This window comes from Penaeus vannamei, chromosome 23 (genome assembly GCF_042767895.1).
Source record: "Penaeus vannamei isolate JL-2024 chromosome 23, ASM4276789v1, whole genome shotgun sequence".
Taxonomy (NCBI): Eukaryota; Metazoa; Arthropoda; class Malacostraca; order Decapoda; family Penaeidae; genus Penaeus; species Penaeus vannamei.
Genome location: NC_091571.1, coordinates 33441546 through 33461545, shown reverse-complemented (window position 1 = coordinate 33461545; position 20000 = coordinate 33441546). Strand labels below are relative to the sequence as shown.

The following is a 20000-nucleotide window of genomic DNA, read 5'->3' as shown; positions in this document are numbered from 1 at the left end:
CCGACGAGGGTGTTGGATCCCCTTCCCGGCTATAGATTCGCTTGCATTTGTTTTTTTTTCTCTGGTAGTCATTAGAGTGGAGTTCCTCTTCTTATACTTTTTCAGTGCTTTTTCCTCCTCGAAGGGAAATGCCACGCGGGGGAATTTCCTTGTCGGAAATTGTCCTGTAATTGTATTTTGTTACCGGTGTGTGTCAGCTGTGTTGTGAAATACGATTTATTAGATGCCTTATTCACCTTGTTATTTATTTTGGTTTCGTTTTGGTGGACAAGGAAAACGATTTCGTAGGAGAAACTGAAAAATAAATGAAAACTACGCATTTATAGGTAGGTAGGTAAGTAGGTAGTAGGGTAGGTAAACAGATAGATAAATAGATAGATGAAGAAATATATAGATAAATAATACAATATTTACAATGATTGATAGATTAATAGACAACCAGATAGACAGCTAGACAGACTGATAGATAGATAAACAGAAAAATAGATACAACTCGATTATACAAAACCTTGACGTTAGTTTATTAATAGAAAGTATTCAGACGTAGAACTCCCCTTGATGGAAGTATAACGTGCCGAGCCATCGTCTATCAGAGAGAAGAAATAGACTAATGAGGAGAGAGCTTTGTGATCAGAAATTTACAGACAATTATCGAAAATTGGAAAATTCCATCTTTGTTTTGAATGTTATCAGTGTAGCCTGTAATGAGAGAGATAAATGTGTGTTTCTATTTCTGCGTTCATTTGAGTCTTTGTCTGTATGTCTGTTTGTCTGTTTTTTTTCTTCTCTCTTCCTCACCCTATTCTGTTCATTCTATCTCTCTCCCTCTTCTCATTACTTCCTTGTTATTCTTTTTCTCCTCATCCTCTTATTATTCTTACCCTCCTCCTCTCCCCCTCCTGACTCTTTCTCTCATTTCCCTCATCTCACTCTTTCTCTCCTCTTCCTCCCCTTCACATTTTCCTCTTTCCTCCTCTTCTTCCCATCTTCCCGCCTCCTATCCCTCTCCCTTTCCCTCCTCCATTCCCCTTTCTTCCCTCCTCCTCTCCCCCTTCTTCCTTCCTCCTCTCCCCTTTCCTCCCTCCTCCTCTCCCCATCTTCATCCCCACCTCCTCCACCCCTCCCCATCTTCCCATTCAATCCCCCCTCCCCCCACCAAACCATCCCCTTTCCACATCTCCCATAAAAACTACACCTCTGGGCGTCTCCATCGTCTTGTTCCAGTACAAACAAGACAAAGGGTGTAAGTCGTCCTTGAACATGATGTACACCTTCCCTTTTCTTTTCTTTTTTTTTAATTCGTTGGTTAATTAATTCGTTCAGTTCTCCCCCTTGTTTCGTCTTATTTTTATTTCTTTTCTTGTTTTGTTTTTAGTTTTTCTTTTTGGATTATTTTTGTCTTATATTTCTTTCTTTCTGTTTGTATGCCTCTCGGTCTCTGTTTCTGTCTGTCTGTCTGTCTGTCTGTCTGTCTCTCTCTCTCTCTCTCTCTCTCTCTCTCTCTCTCTCTCTCTCTCTCTCTCTCTCTCTCTCTCTCTCTCTCTCCTCTCCTCTCTCTCTCCTCCCCATCCCCATCCCCATCCCCATCCCCATCCCCATCCCCATCCCTATCCCCATCCCCATCCCCATCCCTCCCTTCCTCCCTTTCTCTGTCTCTCCCCTCCCACCCCCTTTCTCTTTTTTTCTCTTTTTGTCCATTACACGCGTATATAATGAACTCCACTAATGGGTCGAGCGGACAGAAGGTGATCGTGTTCCTTCTCTTGTCTCAAATGACGGTGGGGAAGGGGGGAGGGGGCGGCAGGGGGACCAAGGGGGGGGGGATGCTAAAAGGGTGTACACACTTAATGACTGCATGGGATGGACTCCCCCCTCCCCCTCCCCCCCTTGCTTATCTCTGATCCCTTCTTCTTTGGCCGTGCTAATTTTTTTCTCTCTCTTTCTATGTCTTTCTCTTTCGCTTTTTCTGTCTGTCTGTTTACCTGTTTGTCTGTCTACTTCTCTCCCTGTCTGTCTGACTTGCTCTCTCTGTGTCTGTCTGAATTTTGACTACTGTGTGTGTGTCTGTGTCTTTCTGTCTGCCTATTTATCTGTCTGTCTGTCTGCCTCTCTCTCTCTCTCTCTCTCTCTCTATCTATCTATCTATCGCTATCTATTTCGCTTTCTCCCTTTCCCTCTCCCTCCTCTTCTTCTTCCTCTCCCTCTCTCTTTTGTCCTCTCTAGGTTCCCCGTCATGTTTTTTCTATTATTTTTAAATGATTTTTTTTAAATAACCGACAATTAATTACGTCAATAAACAGTTGAATTGTCACGTCCTTTATGAATATTGCAGACTCACTGTTATCTCAGGAAGAAGCTTTGATTATGAAAATGACAGACATTTTCCTCCTCCTCCTCCTCCTCCTCCTTCCTCTTTCGTCCTCCTTCCCATCCCTCTCCTCTTTTTTCATCTTTCTCCTCTTCCATCTTCCTCCTGTATTCCTCCTGTCCATTCCCTTCCCCTCCTCCTCCTCTCCCTCTTCTTCCCCTCCTCCTATCCCCCTTTTTCCTTCCTCCTCTCCCCATCTTCATGAACCTCCTCAAAAATATCCTTCACTGTCTATGTGTATATAATACAACGAAAGGAAGAATAAGAAAATATGCAAATATATCGAAGTCCTTTTCTCTTTATTTCTTCTTCAAGGCATGTGTATTTATCTATTTATTTTTATTTATTTATTTGCATTTTTTGTTCTTCTTCTTATCTTCTTTGTTTTATTTACGATTTGTTCAGATACGGAAATAACGTCATTCGTCTAAAAGCTCAAAATCCTTATCGGTAGTTACGTCGATTTATACATTCTTTTAAAAAAATATTTTCCTCTCTCCTCTGTCATTTCCTACGCCCCCCATCCCCTCTCCCCCCCCTTCCCCAGCCTGCCAGTCTCCCGCTGTCACGCTAATGTTTTACACTGCAATGCCATCGTGTTCCCTTCAGGTCAAGCGGGGTGTTCTGAGCTGAAGACTCAATGGCTGTTTTCGTTTTGATTTCCAGTTGTATTTCATTTGGCTAATTATGTCTCGGTCTTTTGATTTTTATTCTTGTTGTTGTTTGTGTTTCTGTTTTTTTTTTTTGTGGCTCCGTTTGTCTGTGGGTCGATGCTTTTTTTTCGTATCTTCTTTCTCTCTCTGTCTCTTTCTTTTAGCCTGTCTGTCTGTCTGTCTCTCTCTCTCTCTCTCTCTCTCTCTCTCTCTCTCTCTCTCTCTCTCTCTCTCTCTCTCTCTCTCTCTCTCTCTCTCTCTCTCTCTCTCTCCCCCCACTCTCTCCCTTTCCCTCTCTCCCTCCCTCTCTCTCCCTTTCCCTCTCTCCCTCCCTCTCTCTCTCTGTCTTCCTTCCTCCCTTCCTCCCTTCCTCTTCCCCTTCCCTCCCTCTCTCTCTGTCTTCCTTCGTATATATATTCACAAATAACGTGTCCACAAATTATCATTGTTCCATGTGCGAGGGCGTTTACTCAGCCTTAGCAATTATCGTTTATTACGTCACTTTCTCCGTCGTTCACTTGTTGCCAGACATTCGAATCTGCATAGTCTATGGCCAACTAGGCGTGTGTGGGAGACAAGAGAACTTTCACAGAAATGGCAACAATGTAGTCTTTTTTTTCGTAAAGGTCAGTGCTGAATAGGCAGCATTTTTCGAAATCTTTATGGGATCCAGTTTTCCTTAATGGTCGTTATCGTCAGCTTCTATCTCAGCATCATTCTTTATTTGAGTCTTATTCTTCTTTATCAAATTAGAGGCGCTATAAAATTTACATCTGGATATTCCTGTTTTTTTCGTGTAGCGTTTAAGCCATTCATATATTGTATATACTTTTTTATCATCCTCTCTTTCTTTTTATTACAAATACCTCACATACCACAAGCCTGACCCGCCAAAATAATAAATGAATAGATAGATTAAACTTAATCATCATTCAGCCAGTATTATAAATTAATATCAATTAAATTTTTATCTTCACAGGGCTTGGTGGAACTGGTGCAGACTTTACAAGATGCCATGGCGGTCGAACAGCAGACTTTCGACAGCCTAACCCAACAGCTGGAACTAGTCACTGACCCCCTTCAACAGCAGAGGCTATCTGCTGCCCTGTGTACTTCCCAGACGAGACTGGCGAGGCTCTGCTCCAGAAATATGAGATGTTTCACACAGGTAAGTGCCGGAGTGGCGGTGTTTTCGGCGTGGATGTTCGATCGTATGAGAGTTGTTATCTCGATTGTTTTCTCTGCCCGTAAATGTTCCTGGGAATTTCTGTGGCGAGATACGTGTTATGCAATTGCGTTATTTACTTTATACATTGGATCCTAAGAGTTATGCATCTTTAAATGCAATCTCAAGTTAGAGTTACAAGCATAAATGAGTGAGACCTCAAAAAAAGGCGTATGAAAGCATAAATGTATGTGCGCACATGTATCTGTATGAATGTTTTTATTTTATATGTATATATATTCATATATATATATATATATATATATATATATATATATATATATATATATATATGGAGAAAGAGAAAAAGAGAAAGAGAAAGAGAGCGAGAGCGGCATAAGTTTTCAAGAGTCACCCCTCACTAAACTGAAAGAGAACGTACCGTCCTGGGACATCAAAGAAAACGTGAGTTGTACTCTAGTGGACTCCCATTTTCCTTTACGCGTTTTTATGAATGAACTCGCCATCTTGTTTAGTCATCCGCTTGGGGCCGTTGCAATTCCCATGAAATTGTTGTCGTGTTTGGAGTAATTGACTCACATTTCAATCATTCATATAAAACGAATTGTAAGAAAACATTCACGCAGTTATACCGACTATATCGGTTTGTCATGAATTCCATTTACTTTATCAAATTAATTGATGCCAAAAATAAAAACAAGATTAAATATCTCGTAACTTAAGAACAATAAATGATCATTTTCTCAGAAGTTTCCAGAGGTTTCCAGTAAGTCTATAATTTTTTTCACATTCGGCGAGAAATACTTGAGTCTATCCTCAACTCGCAAGGTCACGTTGAGGTCACAAAGATGGGGAGTGGCTCTGCAATATGGGTCAGAAAGAGGAGAAGGAGACGGAGGGGACGAGGAGGAAAAGGAGAAAGGGAAAGAGGAGGAGGTGAAGATTATGGAGAAAGGGAAGAAGAAGGAGAAGATGGAGGAGGAGAAAGGGGAGGAGGTGATGAATATGAAGAAAGAGAAGATCAAGAAGGAGGGAGAGGGGGAGGAGAAAGGGGAAGAGGAGGAGGAGAAAAGGAAAGAAGGGGAGGAGGGGGAGATGAAGCAGAAGAAATAACAGAAGGAGGACAAGAAGGCAGTTGCGAAAGTCGAAGAGGGGGAGAAGGAGAAGGACCAGATTTTAAAGAAAATGGGAATGAATTCAATAGATAAAATTCGACAGAAAAACATACGAAAAATAAACAGCAACAATAAAACACATCCCCTTCCCCTACCCCTCCCTCCCAAAGAAAAATATCCGACAAACAAAAAAAAGAAAAGAAAAAAAAACACGCCCCCAACGCCCATAAAAAATCTATCGTTCCGCGCATCAGACGGATGACGTGCAGCGCTACCCCCACACGCAACCCAACCTCCCCCATTCGACCCTCGGAGTAACCCGCATTCCTACGAGCCCGACGGAGGTCACGGATGAATGGAAGCACTTGGAGTCCCTCCTCGGACTCCTCGGACCCCACCCCCTGCGGTCAAGACGTCGATTAAGCGCGCCCGTCGGACTTGTCGTTGGCGGAGGCGCGCCTTCCGAGGACGAGCTCCCCGCTGGGTGCTGGGCTCACTTCCGTTTCGTGTGTGGGGGTGGGGGTGGAGTTATTGAGTAGAGGCATTCTTCAGAGGATGGGGTGGGGTGGGGGATGGGGGATTGTGTGTGAGGAGGTGAAATATTGTGTGTGTTGCATCATCTGTTTGTACTGTGTGTCTGTGTGTGTCTTTGTGTGTGTGCGTGTGTGTTTGTGTGTGTGTGTGTGTTTGTTGGTTCGTGCATATGAGTGTGTGTGTGTGTGTGTGTATGTGTGTGTGTGTATGTGTGTGTGTATGTGTGTATGTGTGTGTGTCTGTGTTTATGTCTAAATATAGATAGATAGTTAGATTGATAGACACGAACATTTCGTTTTCGTAAAATCCGCCTTTTCGTAAATAACGACAATTTACATATCTATAACGAAATGTCATAGCATCATACCACAGTGCACTCAATTGTCTTTTAACTATTCTTTGCTCCTTCCTTTCCCCCACCCCTATTTTCCATATTCCCCCCTCTTCCTTCTCCTCCCTCCTTCACCTTCTCCCTCTCTTTCTCCTCCTCCTCCCCACCTCCCCACCTCCCCTCCTCTTCCCCCTCTCCCCACCTCCCCCTCCTCTTCCCCATTCCCTCTCCCTCCCCCTCCTCTCCCCCCTCCCCCTCCCCCCCCCCCTCCCCCTAAGCCACCCCCTGTGAAACTTTCGACACAACGGCCTGGGGCCGCTTGTCGCTCCATGTGTCTTAGCGACGTCTCAATTCCCTATAGTTTTGCCAACGGGAGGAGGGAGGGAGGCGGGAGAAGGGTGGGGTAGGGAGTAGGGAGGAGCCAGGAAGAGTGGGGTAGGTAGGGGGGAGTAGAGGAAGGAATTGGGGGGATGGGGAGGGAAGAGGAAAGGGTAAGGGAGGGTAGGGGAGGGATAGAGGAAGGGGTAGGGAGGGAGTGAAGGGAAAGGGGGAGGGTAGGGAGGGGGAAGGGGCGGGGAGGGGGTAGAGGAAAGGGGTAGGGGAGGAGTAGGGGAAGGAGTAGGGGTAGGGGTAGAGGAAGGGGTGGGGGAGGGTTAGAGGGAGGGGATAGAGGGAAGGGGTAGGAGGGAGGGGTAGAGGAAGGGGGAGGGAGAGGGAGTAGAGGAAGGGAGTGCAGAGATGGGAGGAAAGGGTAAGGAGGAGGGAAAGGGGTAGGGAGGGAGAAGGGAGTGGGGAAGGGGTGGGGGAGGGGGAGGGAAGGATAGGGGTAGAGGAAGAGGTAGGGGGAGATTAAGGAAGGAAGGGAGGAGAAATGGGGTGGGGGAGAAGGTAGAGGAAAGAGAGTAGGATAAGTGAGTTGGAGTAGGGGGAGGGGTAGAGGAATGGGTAGGGGTAGGGGAGTGGTAGGGGGAGGGATAGAGTAAAGGGTACACTAAAGGGTAGAGTAAGGGGTTGAATAACGAGTAGGGTGAGGGGTTGATTAAGGAGTAGAGTAAAGGGTAGAATAAGGGGTAGTGGGGGTGGTGGGGATAGTAGGGGAAGAGTAAGGAGAGGAGGCTGAATTCCGTCGTGTTTTTTTACGTAAGTTTGTGTGGAAGTAGAGATACTCCCGCAGGCGGACACATATGCATACATGTGTAAAGATACATATTTTTTGCATATATGTACACTTTCTCTCATACATGCACATACAGTCATGTACATATATAAATGCAAACACATACGTATACTCATATACACACAGACACATAGATACAAACACATATAAATATAAACACGCACATAGATACAAACGCATATGAATATAAACACACGCACATAAATACACACACATAAATACACACACACATAAACACACACACACATAAACACACACACACACACACACACACACACACACACACACACACACACACACACACACACACACACACACACACACACACACACACACACACACACACACACACACACACACACACACACACACACACACACACACACTAGCAATAACAAACCTTCAAACGTACCCACACACTCCCGCTGCCCACTCACCCATAACCAAGCAAGGAAGAGCGACGCACGCACGCACGCACGCACACACGCACACACGCACGCACTTCCGGTCAGTCCTCGTAGTGTCTAATTCATTCGCCTCCGCTCATGCCGGCCCACGCGATGCGTCTTCTCGAGACACCACGCCAGGCCAGTTGCTGTTGAACCCCCCACCACACACCCACCCCTTCCACCCCGACACCTTAGCCCGCAACTCCTTCCCTCCTTCCCCCCTCTCCCCTCCCCTCCCTCGCGGACACCAGACCCCACGCCCCTCCCTCCCCCTCTCTCCCCTCCCCTCCTCATGCCCTATCTGCCACACCCTCCCTCCCTCAGGATTCCACCCCCTCCCCCTCCCTCTCCCCCTCCCCCTCACTCATGGACACCACACCCCACCTCTCCCCTTCCCTCCCCGACCCACGACCAACACATGCCTCCATGTCGGTTTCTTTCTTTTTTCCTTCTCTCTCTCTCTCTTTCTATCTTTCTTTCTTTGTTTTTTCTTTCTCTGTCTCTCTATCTTTTTCCTTTCTTTCTTTCACTCTCTGTCTTTCTCTTTTATTCTCTCTTTTACTCTCTCTGACTCTGTCTCTGTCTGTCTGTCTCTCTCTCTCTCTCTCTCTCTCTCTCTCTCTCTCTCTCTCTCTCTCTCTGTCTATCTCTCTCTCTCTCTCTCTCTCTCTCTCTCTCTCTCTCTCTCTCTCTCTCTCTCTCCTTTTCTTCTTCATCCTCTTCTTCTTCTTCTTCTTCTTCTTCTTCTTCTTCTTCTTCTTCTTCTTCTTCTTCTTCTTTCTCCTTCTTCTCCTCCTCCTCTTCTCCTCCTCCCCTTCTCCTCCTCCTCCTCCTCCTCCTCCTCCTCCTCCTCCTCCTCCTCTCTCTCTCTCTCTCTCTCTCTCTCTCTCTCTCTCTCTCTCTCTTTCTCTCTCTCTCTCTCTCTCTCTCTCCCTCCCTCCTCCCTCCTCCCTCCTCCTCCTCCTCCCTCCCTCCTCCCTCCCTCCCTCCCTCCCTGCCTCCTCCAACATCCTTCTTTTTTTCTCTATCTCCCATTCGCTCTTCCTCCGTGCTTGTGTCAGCGCAAGTACTTTGACACGGGCAAGCACTGTGTTCGGGTCGTCAGCCTGTCAGTCAGAATCTCCGCCATCTTGGTTTTGATAAGAGAATATGGAGGAGGGAATGATAACGGTGGAGATAGAGATAGGGGAAGATAGAGGGTATGCTTGGTTATATGTGTATGTTTGTATGCTTGGAGATTTGATTGATGGGTTGATAGATGGAGGGATAGATGGATAGATAGAGTGGCGGCTGGGTTGCGTTTTAAGATAAGAAATGGGTTTGTAAATGATAATAAACTAATGGTATTTAGTTTGGGACTTGTCAAAGTATCATTGTTAAAGTGTTGTTGACCTACTTCAAAATGTAATAACAGTCAATTAAGATGACAGAAAAAAGTTGTAATACAATCTACAAAACTCTCACTGTGTTCTTCACTGTAATCTGAACAAAATAACGTTTGAATTATTATTTGAAAATGGACATGATTTGAATTAATTTATCCATAATTTCCGGACCAGTCGAACATTTCACGGTGCTAATGCCAGACTTTCGGATATAAACAACAATTAACGAAACGGATGACGTCACACGCGCATACCGAAAGCACCGATTGAAGGTATCATAAATACCACGATGGTATCAGAATCCTCATAAATTGGATTCGATCCCGCATTTCGGGGATCAGATCCCTCTCCCGACGCCATCGCCGCCTGGCAGCTGTCACTTTATGATTCTCCAACGCTATCATTTCCTCTCCATATTGTACTAAGAAAAACGGAATTCACTCACTGATTCCCTCACACAATACCCTTCATCACATCGAAATCCCATTCAGAAACGAGACAGCGACGAAAAGGATGATTTGAAAGAGAGAGAGAGAGAAAAAAAAGGAAGAGATAAAGATATCAAAAGCTCCCGCCTCGACGCAAGATGGCGCGCGGAGCTTGATGGAGTGTAGCGAATTTGAAGCGTAATATACGATAATATATTCCCGGCCATAAATACCGTGAAGTCCACAATACATATTTTATAGAGGCACAGAAGGGGCCAGAGCGAGACTATTATGGCCATCAGAAGGAAAATAAGACTATGATTTGCTGATTTTTTTCACAATTGACATGACCCATTTTCTTTAATTATCTTCAAAATAGCGATTGGTAATATCTTCAAGGAGAAAGATAGAGGAAATTTACGATTCGTGAAAATGCCAAATGAAAAGAGAGAAGAAGAGAGGGAAAGGAGGAAGAAAAACAAACAAGAAAAAAAAACAGACAGAAACGGATATAAATAGGCAGAAAGAGAGAGAGGAGAGAGAGAAAAGCGAAATGCAAAATCCACTCCCCTGCCAGGATCCCGCCACAAGCTCGTTTTAGCGCAAGTTTAAGGTTTGGCGACGTTGGAAATGGCAGAGCTGTAATCCTGCCTGCCGACAGTGTGACCAGAACACGCCGCCCTCGCAAAAACCCTTCAACACTCAATGCAATCTCGCTCTGGAAGGGTTCGATCTCTGGGCTCGGGTTGGCTATAGTGTCGTGGTGGATTTTTGATGGCGAGTAGATTGATGTTTTGATATCGGTATTTTTTTTATTGTGAATTTTAATTTTGAACGTTAATTTTATTTTATTTTATTATTATTATTTTTTTTTTGAATTCGCTAATGCAGTTCCTTATATGTCTGTCTACGTGGAATTTTGTTTGCATTTTGTGAAACTGGGAAGGAAGGTAAAAGGACAGGAAAATAGAAAACAAATGAAAAGACAGAAAGAAGAGCAAATAACTTCAAAAATGTTCATCTGATAGAAATCACCTTTGAAGGAAAAGAGGTGAACAGACATTGCCAATATATAAGAAAAAAAAAAACAGCAAATGAAACCTAAACCTGCACCGACGCTGACGCTTACTTCACATGACATGACCAACACCGGTATATAAAAGAGAAAAAGTTAGCTAGTATAAAGGCCACCCAGCAGCACTACTCACACTTTTGGTATTATATTGACTTAGGTTTCTGATGTTTCACGTTTCTGTGGCATTTTATCTCCCGACCTTGAGAGAGTTGTGTACCTGGGGAGGGGCAGAGTGGTGGAGAGTGGGAGGTAGGGGTGGGTGGGGGAGGATTGTCAGGAAGTGTGGGAAGTGGTGGGGGCTAGGAGGGAGTGGGGGGGGTGGGTGGGGGCCGACATGCTGGGAGAGTGGGGAGGCGAGAGTGGTGGGGGAGTGGGGGGTGGCTTGCCCTTCCCTTACCCACTTTGGGAGGAAGTGACAGTGCCTTCCTTCCCCCTTCGGTCTTGCCCAAAAGGTGGGGCTTCTCGGAGCCTCCTTTATAAGGATTCGCAGACTATGCAAATTAGGTAAATCGGAGATATCACGCGGTTTATGGATGTGTTCGACTACACTCCAAATCTCAAAAAAAAAGAAAAAAAAATTGAGGTGTGTTTATGTGTGTATGTATATATGTATATGTGTGTGTGCGTGTGCGTGTGCGTGTCCGTGTGCGTGTCCGTGTCCGTGTGCGTGTGCGTGTGCGTGTGTGTGTGAGTGTGTGTGTGTGTGTGCGCGTGCGTGCGTGTGTGTACGTGCGTGTGTGTGTGTGTGTCTGCGTGCGTGTGTGTGTGATACTTAAACCCCCCCTAAAATCACTTGAGAATGATCATCACCCCCCCCCCCAAGTCATCATCATCACCACTTCACCATCACCATCGCAATCATCATCATTTTCACCAACCACACTAGAACAAAAAAAAAATAATAATAATAAAAAAAAATAACAAACAGTAAACAGATATTTAGATAACAGAATAAAAAGGGCCAAAAATTATGCATATCATCCAAGCACAGAATGTAAACAAACCTATAAAATGCACATAACGTATTCATGAAACCCCAAAAATACTTTAGAAAAATGAATGACAAATCCACGAACTTTGGTCAGGATCAGACAGCGAAACCTTAGCAAAGTTCTGAATGCGAAAAGAATTTGTAAATCAACACAATGATGATATTGAATATGATATTCAAATGATTCTACGTCGATGCATGATGATGATAACAGTGAAAATGATAGTAATAATTATTGTTTTTATTTTTATTATTTTCTTTTTGTTATTATTATTAATTATTATTATTATTATTATTATTATTATTATTATTATTATTAATTATTATTATTATTGTTAATTATTATTATTATCATTAATATCATCATCATCATCATCATCATCATCATCATTATTATTATCATTGTTGTCTTTATTATTATTATTATTATCATTATTATTATTATTATTATTGTTATTATTGTTATTATTATTATTATTATTATTATTATTATTATTATTATTGTTATTAATATTATTATTTTGACTTTTCGTTTCTTCAGGAAATTTAATCTTGTTTTTCTTCAACCTTCATGTCTCGACTTATGCTTGTTTTCTCACTCTTCTGTATATATTTAGTATGGCACATCCCTTCTCTTTAGTTCTTTTCATCCTTCTTTACCTCCTATCTATCTATCCTATCCTTCTTTCTCTCATATATTTTTAATTTCTTTGTCCCACTATACCGCATCCCCTCTGTATTTCTTCTTTTATCAATTTTATCCCCAATTCTCTTGTCTCTTTCTTCTCATCCGTATTTCTCATTCTTTACCATTCTTTTATTCTCTTTCTGCGTAATACTCCCTTTTTGCCCTCTCCACTTACTCTAACCCCCCACCCCTCCTCTTTCCTTCCTCTCCCTTTTCCTCTCTCCCCCTCCTATTTCTCCTATTCTTTCTCTCTCCCTCTTCCTCCATCTTCCTCTCCAATCTGCTACACTCTTTGTCCTTCTACTCCTCTTCCTTCTCCCTAACTCCCCCCCCTCCTTTGTTCCTCCCTCACTCCCACGTCACTCTTTGCCCTATTCCTCTCCATATAATTCCTACTATCACTCCTCCCTCTTGTCCTCTCCCTCTCCCTCCTCCCCCCCCCCTATCCTCCTCCCTTGTCCTCTCTCCCCTCCTTTTGTCCTTCCCCCTCACCCTCACCCTTATCCCCCTCCCCCTATCCTCCTCCCTCTTGTCCCTCCCCCTCTCCCCCTCTCCCTTCTACCTCTCCCTCCCTCCCCCCTATCATTCCTCCCTCTTGTCCTCTCCCTCCTCCCTCCTCCCTCCCCCTCCCCCCTCCCACCCCCTCCCCCTCCCCCCTATCCTCCTCCCTCTTGTCCTCTCCCCCTCCTTTTGTCCCTCCCCCTCTCCCTCCTGCCATCCCCACCCCTCCCCACCCCTCCCCCCACCCCCACCCCGCCCCACCCACACACCCCGCCCATGAGAGGCGTGGCCGGACTTGCAATCGTAGACACTCGTGGAACTCTACTTCAAGGAGCTGGACCTCAATAGGGGGGAGGGAGGGAAGGGAGGAGGGTGCTCCTGAGAGAGGTCAGATCGGGAAGGGGAGTCGAGGTAGAGGAAAGGAGGGGGAAGAAGAGGAAAGGAGGTAAGGGAGAGGGAGGGAAAGGGGCTGGGGAGGAAGGAGAAAGGGGGAGGGGAAGGGAGAGGTAGAGGAGGGAGGAAGAGAGTCGAGGAGTAGAGGGGAAGGAGGAGGAAAGAGAAGGAGGCGAGGGAGGAGGAGAGGAGGAAGAAAGTCAGAGATGGAGGAAGAGAAGGGGGAGGAAGGAGGTAAGGGAAGGAGAGGAGAAGAAGAGAGGAGGAGTGAGAAGAAAGGAGGGGGAGAAAGAAAGGATGGAGGCAGAGGAAGGAAGAACAGAGGGGGAAGAATGGGTGAGGAAGAGGAAGAGGAAGGGTAGGGAGGGGGAAGAAACAAGGGAGTAAATATGGGAAGGGAGGAGTTAGAGGGAAGGGAAAGGGATGAGGAGGAGGCAAAGGGGGGGGGGGAGGAGGGAGCAGATTGCAAAGGTGGATACATGGGATGGACAGCCCCCCCTCCCCCCATGACGGCAATCTGTGCACGGATAAACAAAAAAAAAGTCTTTTGTTTTTGTCCTTCTCAATGTTGCAGCTGTTATTGTCACTATTATCGTTATTATGTTCGGTATCATTATTGTCATTACTATTACCAGCATCATTGTTGTTATTGTCATCATTATTATCATTATCATAATTGTCGGTGGGGTTATCATCATCATCAATCATCATCAATTATCATTATCACCATAGTCCTCATCATTACTACCATTACTACGACTACAAATTATAATAATAATAATGATAATGATGATGATATCAATACTGTCATTATCACTATGACCATCACTATATTTATTGTTATCATCACAATTACAATGATCCGTATTATGTATGTTATCAACACTGTTATTGCGATCATTTTTGTTGTTATAACAATCATCATTATTGTCGTTATTATTGGTACTATAGCTACTACTACTGTCATTTTTCTATCATTATTATTAGTAGTACTAATTGTATTGTACCATCATTATCATTATTATCATAATTTGTGTGAAATTGAGTGTGTGCATATATATATGTGTGTATAATTATGTGTGTGTGTGTGTGTAAATGCATATATATATATATATATATATATATATATATATATATATATATATATATATATATATATATGTGTGTGTGTGTGTGTGTGTGTGTGTGTGTGTGTGTATGTGTGTGTGTGTATATATGTATAAAAAAAAAATATATATATATATATATATATATATATATATATATATATATATATATATATATATATATATATATATACACGTACATGAACCCAAAGGAAAAACTCGCAATGAGTAAGATGAAAATATATGAGGAGCAAACTATTAGCACAGGCTATAAATTCCCTTCGAAAATACACTAGATGATGTATAAATAACAAATATGTTTACTTTGGGATGCAAATGCTAAAGAAACTCACCTTGAAATTATTCTACCCGAGAGAGAGAGAGAGAAAGAAAAAAAAAAAGGAAAATGAGTTAGTATTATCTCAAAGAGACTCTCCAGATGAAATACGGCCCGGGTGATACACAAGAATAGGTACAAGTGCATGCGCGTTGGGTACGTTGGCAGGGTACGGTGCAGGGGTTACAGGGGGTGTAGGGGGAGGGGGAGGGGGGGTGAGAGGCTATACCGACACGTACCTCAGTCTCATTAGGTCCAGGACGACTGTAGTCCGGAGTGGAGTAAGGTCGACGTCGATTCCAGGAGGTAGAGTCGAGTGAAAGAAAAAAGCTAGAGAACCCACAGGTTATACCAAGGCAGTGAGGTATTCTGATTCATGTGTTTCCGCAGAGGCCCCGGGGGGGGCTGGGGGGGGGGGGGGGGGGAGGGGGGGAAACAGCATCGTTACACGCAATCTCACAAGGGTGTGGTGTTGTGGTCGTGTGTGGGGAAGGAGGAAGGGGGTGGGATGGGGGGGGTGTGGGGGTGGTTGTGGGAGCGGTGAGGTTCCAGAGGGGCTTTTATCTTCCAGGTTGGGGCTTTAGGGTGTGGGATGCGGTGATTCTTCTCAGTCTCTCTCTCTCTCTCTCTCTCTCTCTCTCTCTCTCTCTCTCTCTCTCTCTCTCTCTCTCTCTCTCTCTCTCTCTCTGTCTCATCTCTTTCTCGCTCTCTTTCTTTCCTCTTACTTTCACTTTGGGCGTCTTCATTATTTCTGTCTCCTTTCTAACATTCGGTTTCGCCCATTCTCTATTTCTTTCTCTTTCTGTCTGTTTGTTGGTGTTTTATCTGTCTCCCTCTATGTCAGGAAGTGTGTATGTGTAACCTTCTTTGCCTCCCTCCCTCAAATCTATCTCTCTGTCTCTTTGTCTCTTTGTGTGTCTGCTCTCTCTCTCTCTCTCTCTCTCTCTCTCTCTCTCTCTCTCTCTCTCTCTCTCTCTCTCTCTCTCTCTCTCTCTCTCTCTCTCTCTCTCTCTCTCTCCCTCTCTCTCTCTCTCCCTCTCTCCCTCCCTCCCTCCCTCCCTTCCTTCCTACCTATTTTCCTACTTCCTACCCTCCCTCCTTCCTTCCCTTTTCCCCTTCCCTCCTTCCTTCTTCCCTCCCTCTCACTCCCTCACCCTCCTTCCCTGCCTCTCTCTCTCTCCCTCTCTTTCTCCTTTCTCGATAATCGTGATGGTCAAGGAAGGGGGTGGGGTGTGGGGGTGGGGGTGGTCCGGTCTGGTCACCTCCCTATCCCCGAGTCTTGATCTTATCGCGGGCGCACTTCCGCTTACCTCTTGAGCAGGGCGGTGTCTCGGGCGTGTGTGTGTGTGTGCGTGTGTATGTGTGGTGTGTGTGTGTGTGTACGTGTGTGTGTGTGTACGTGTGTGTGGTGTGTGTGTGTGTGTGTACGTGTGTGTCTGTGAGTGAGTGTGTGTGTGAGAGAGAGAGAGTGTGTGTGCATGTGTATGTTTGTGTGTTTGCCATTGTGTTTGTATGTGTGTGTACGATTGTCTTTTATATACGTACGTACCTATCTATGCTCTTAAATGTATAAACATAACATAAAACACAGAAAAACTATGCTCTTAAATATTTAAAAGAACGAACATAAAACACAGATAAAAAGAAAAACAAAACACCCAGATCCCGACATTCTCAAGACCAGACCACGAAGGAAACAAACGCAGCAGCCGAGACAAGGTCAAGCAGGAGGCACGAGACGTCGGGGGAGAACAGCTGACAGGTGCGAAGCGACACTCTAACTCCGGGTCGGATTGTGGCGAGGACGGCGGTGGTCCCACGAGCGTTCCCAGAGGAGTGACTCTCCGATTCTCTAAGGATTTGGGGAGCTAAGGGATTCGAGGAACAATTAAAAGGGGGAATGGAAGGGATGCGACGACTATTACGTCAGTGGATGGCGGTGTAAATTCGCCGGGACTGCGAGACGACACAACGAAACCCGTATTTAATGGATTCCACTGGACCCGAAGACGACGCGCGAGGAGGCTCTTGTTTGGGTTGTTCATGATGGCGAAGGTCGTGGACGATAGGCATTTGGGAAATTGTATTTATTCGTATATTCGTGGTCATATATATATATATATATATATATATATATATATATATATATATATATATATATATATATATAAATGTATGTTTGTATGTCTTTATGTATGTACGTATAGACTGATATATATTTCAAACATACAGAAATATATATGTATACACACACACACACACACACACACACACACACACACACACACACACACACACACACACACACACACACATATATATATATATATATATATATGAGAGAGAGAGAGAGAGAGAGAGAGAGAGAGAGAGAGAGAGAGAGAGAGAGAGAGAGAGAGAGAGTTAAGCAAAGCGTCCATTATGAGCCTGAACTGACATGGAAATATTAAATACTTAATATTAGACGCCCCTTTGCTTTTGCTTGTTTCTTACATCTTATGTTTTTTTCCGCTTTCGCAAACTCTTTCTTTGTTTAGTTTTTCTATTTCCTGGTGGTTTTCCTTTTTCTTCCTCTGTTTCTCCCTTCTTTTCCTCTGCACGTCTTCTTCTTCTTCTCCATCATCATCATCATCATCCTTCTTGCAATCTCATTCTTCCTCTTCTTCATCTTTCTCCTCCCTCTTCTTTTCGCCCCCCTCCTCCCCTCCCCTCCCCTCCGCCCTTCCCTTTACCACACCTATCTTTCTTTCTTTCATTCCACCCCACCCCTCCTTTCACCGCCCCCCTCTACGCCCCACCCCCACCCCCACCCCGTAAGGCCAAGGGTTGGAGGGTGAGGTAACGAACGAGGCCCCTGTGATCACCCTTGGGCACCCCGGGCGATAAATATGCCTATGTTAGCCTTCCCCTTCCTGATACCCCTACCCCTAGCCCCTTCCCCTGCCTCCCTAGCTCCCCATCAGTCCCTCCCTCTCCCCGTTTTCCATTCCCCTTCTCATCTCTCTCTTCTCTCTACTTTCCTTTCTCTTCTCTTTTCTCTCCTCTCTCCCTTCTCTTTTCTCCTCTATCCCTTCTCTTCTCTTCTCTTTTCTCTTTTCTCTTTTCTGTCTACTCCACCTCTTACTCCTGTCGAGATTCCCACTGCCCCTTCTCTTGGCCTCTCTTATTCCTCCTTCCATCTAGTCTTTCATCTTTCGTCGATTCTCTCTTTTCTTTCTTCCTCCCATCTCCTCTTTTTCATTCCCCTTCTTCTTCTTCTCTCTCTCTCTCTCTCTCTCTCTCTCTCTCTCTCTCTCTCTCTCTCTCTCTCTCTCTCTCTCTCTCTCTCTCTCTCTCTCTCTCTCTCTCCCTCTCTCTTCTCTCTCTCTCTCTCTCTCTCTCTCTCTCTCTCTCTCTCTCTCTCTCTCTCTCTCTCTCTCTCTCTCTCTCTCTCTCTCTCTCTCTCTCTCTCTCTCTCTCTCTCTCTCTCTCTCTCTCTCCACTTGTTTTTTTTTCTTATTTCTCTACCATTTTCTTGTAAATTCTTACGAAGAGTAATAGGTGTCTGGCGATACCGGCAATGTCTGAGAGAAAAAAAAATAGTTTGGTTGCTCAGGAAAAGTGGACTTGTTGCAAATGCACGCAAGAGGGAAAGAGAAAATCAAGAATAAAGAGAAGAGAAAACCCAAGGTGATAAAATTGGTGCGAGAGATGAGCCGATATCACCAGTGGGAGAAATGCCAAAAGGGGGAATGAGAAGAAGAGAAGAAGAAGGAAAAGATGGGAAAAAAATGCAACGGAAAATACAAGAACGTTATTAAAAGATATATTAATTCAAAAGAAAGAAAAAAAAAATAACAACGCAACGTTCTCTGTTCTCCACTATTCCCCCAATCTCATCTTTCCAATAATTCTGTTATCCGTTCTTATCACCTTCCTCTGCCAATTCTTTCTCCTTGCATTCCCCGAGAGAACAATGTCTCTATCTTCTTATCTTTCAAGATTTCGACGTCTTAGGCTCCCTGTGTCTTCTTCGGCGTCTCACAACATAAACTCTGGATTTCGTTGTTGTTGTTTTGTTGTTGTAAGCGACTCGTTTGTCCCGTAAACAAATCGGAGGACTTTTTCATCTGTTTTCCTTTTTCTTAATTTACAGATTTCTTTTCCCCTCTCTTGTATGCTTTCTTATGTTTTTTTTTCTTTTTGTTTTTCTTTTTTCTGTTCTCGTTTCGTTATTTTATTTTTATTTTTGTTTTGTTTTTTCTCTTTGATTTCTTCTTTCCTCTATTTTTCATCTTGCACATTCAATCTATTTATTTTTGTTACTTTCCTTCCTTCTCTTATATTCAGATAAATCCTTAGTTTCCCGTTTGAAAAATAAAGGATTTTGATTGTATATACATCCATACACATACATTCATGCATATGCATATATATATATATATATATATATATATATATATATATATATATATATATATATATACATAAATTCACGATACAAATTTATTATATTTTTCGTTTTGAAATGATTTTGGAAAATTCTTGGATTGTTTTTTCACATATTCCTTGCATACCTCCTGACGTCACAGTGGTGGTTGAAATCTTGCTTTGATTGACAATATCCGGTTCAGAAAGTATTTCTCGATAGGTAATTAAACACATTTTGTATGGCTTGTCACGTTCTTCTACGCGTGTGAGGTCCTGTTCCTTTCTTTGTCTTTCTCTTTATCTCTCCGTCTTTCTGTCTTTATGTTTACCTCTCGTATAACACACGTAAACATTTATTTAACCATGGTTCTTCATTACAATTATAAATATCTTTTTGTTTTTATCTATCCATCAGCCTTACCAAGCCACTCATCTATTTCTCACGACCCTCCTCCATCTATCCTTCCTTCCTTCCCCGATTTCGTTCTCTCTGACCCACCTCCTTCATCCATCGCATTCTCCATCCCAGATTTCATTCTCCCTCCTTCCCCGATTTCGTTCTCCCTCCATCTCCGTCCTTCCCCGATTTCGTTCTCCCTCAGCCGTCGCCCTCCTCCACCTATCTCTCCATCCCCGATTTCGTCCTCCCTCCAACCCATCTCCCTTCTCCCCCGATTTTTCTCTCCTTCTGGCCCACCTCCCTCCTTCACCCATCTCTCCGTCCCCAATTTCGCTCTCCCTCCATCTCCCTCTCTCCCCGATTTCGTTATCCCTCCGACCAATCTCCCTCCATCTTCCTCTTTCCCCGATTTCATCCTCCCTCACCCAACGCCCTTCTCCACCCATCTCTGCGTCCCCAATGTCGCTCTCCCT

The 20000-nt window shown here is 44.1% G+C and overlaps 1 protein-coding gene across 6 annotated transcripts in view; it reads left to right on the top strand.

Moving 5' to 3' along the window:
- Window positions 1-20000, top strand: part of LOC113826669 (uncharacterized) — a 605469-nt gene that overhangs the window by 351231 nt on the left and 234238 nt on the right. For all 6 annotated transcript variants that reach the window (XM_070137939.1, XM_070137942.1, XM_070137940.1 and 3 more), the window contains one exon: window positions 4001-4189. In XM_070137939.1, coding sequence (XP_069994040.1) covers window positions 4001-4189 — 189 coding nt within the window. The remainder of the gene's footprint in view (window positions 1-4000; window positions 4190-20000) is intronic.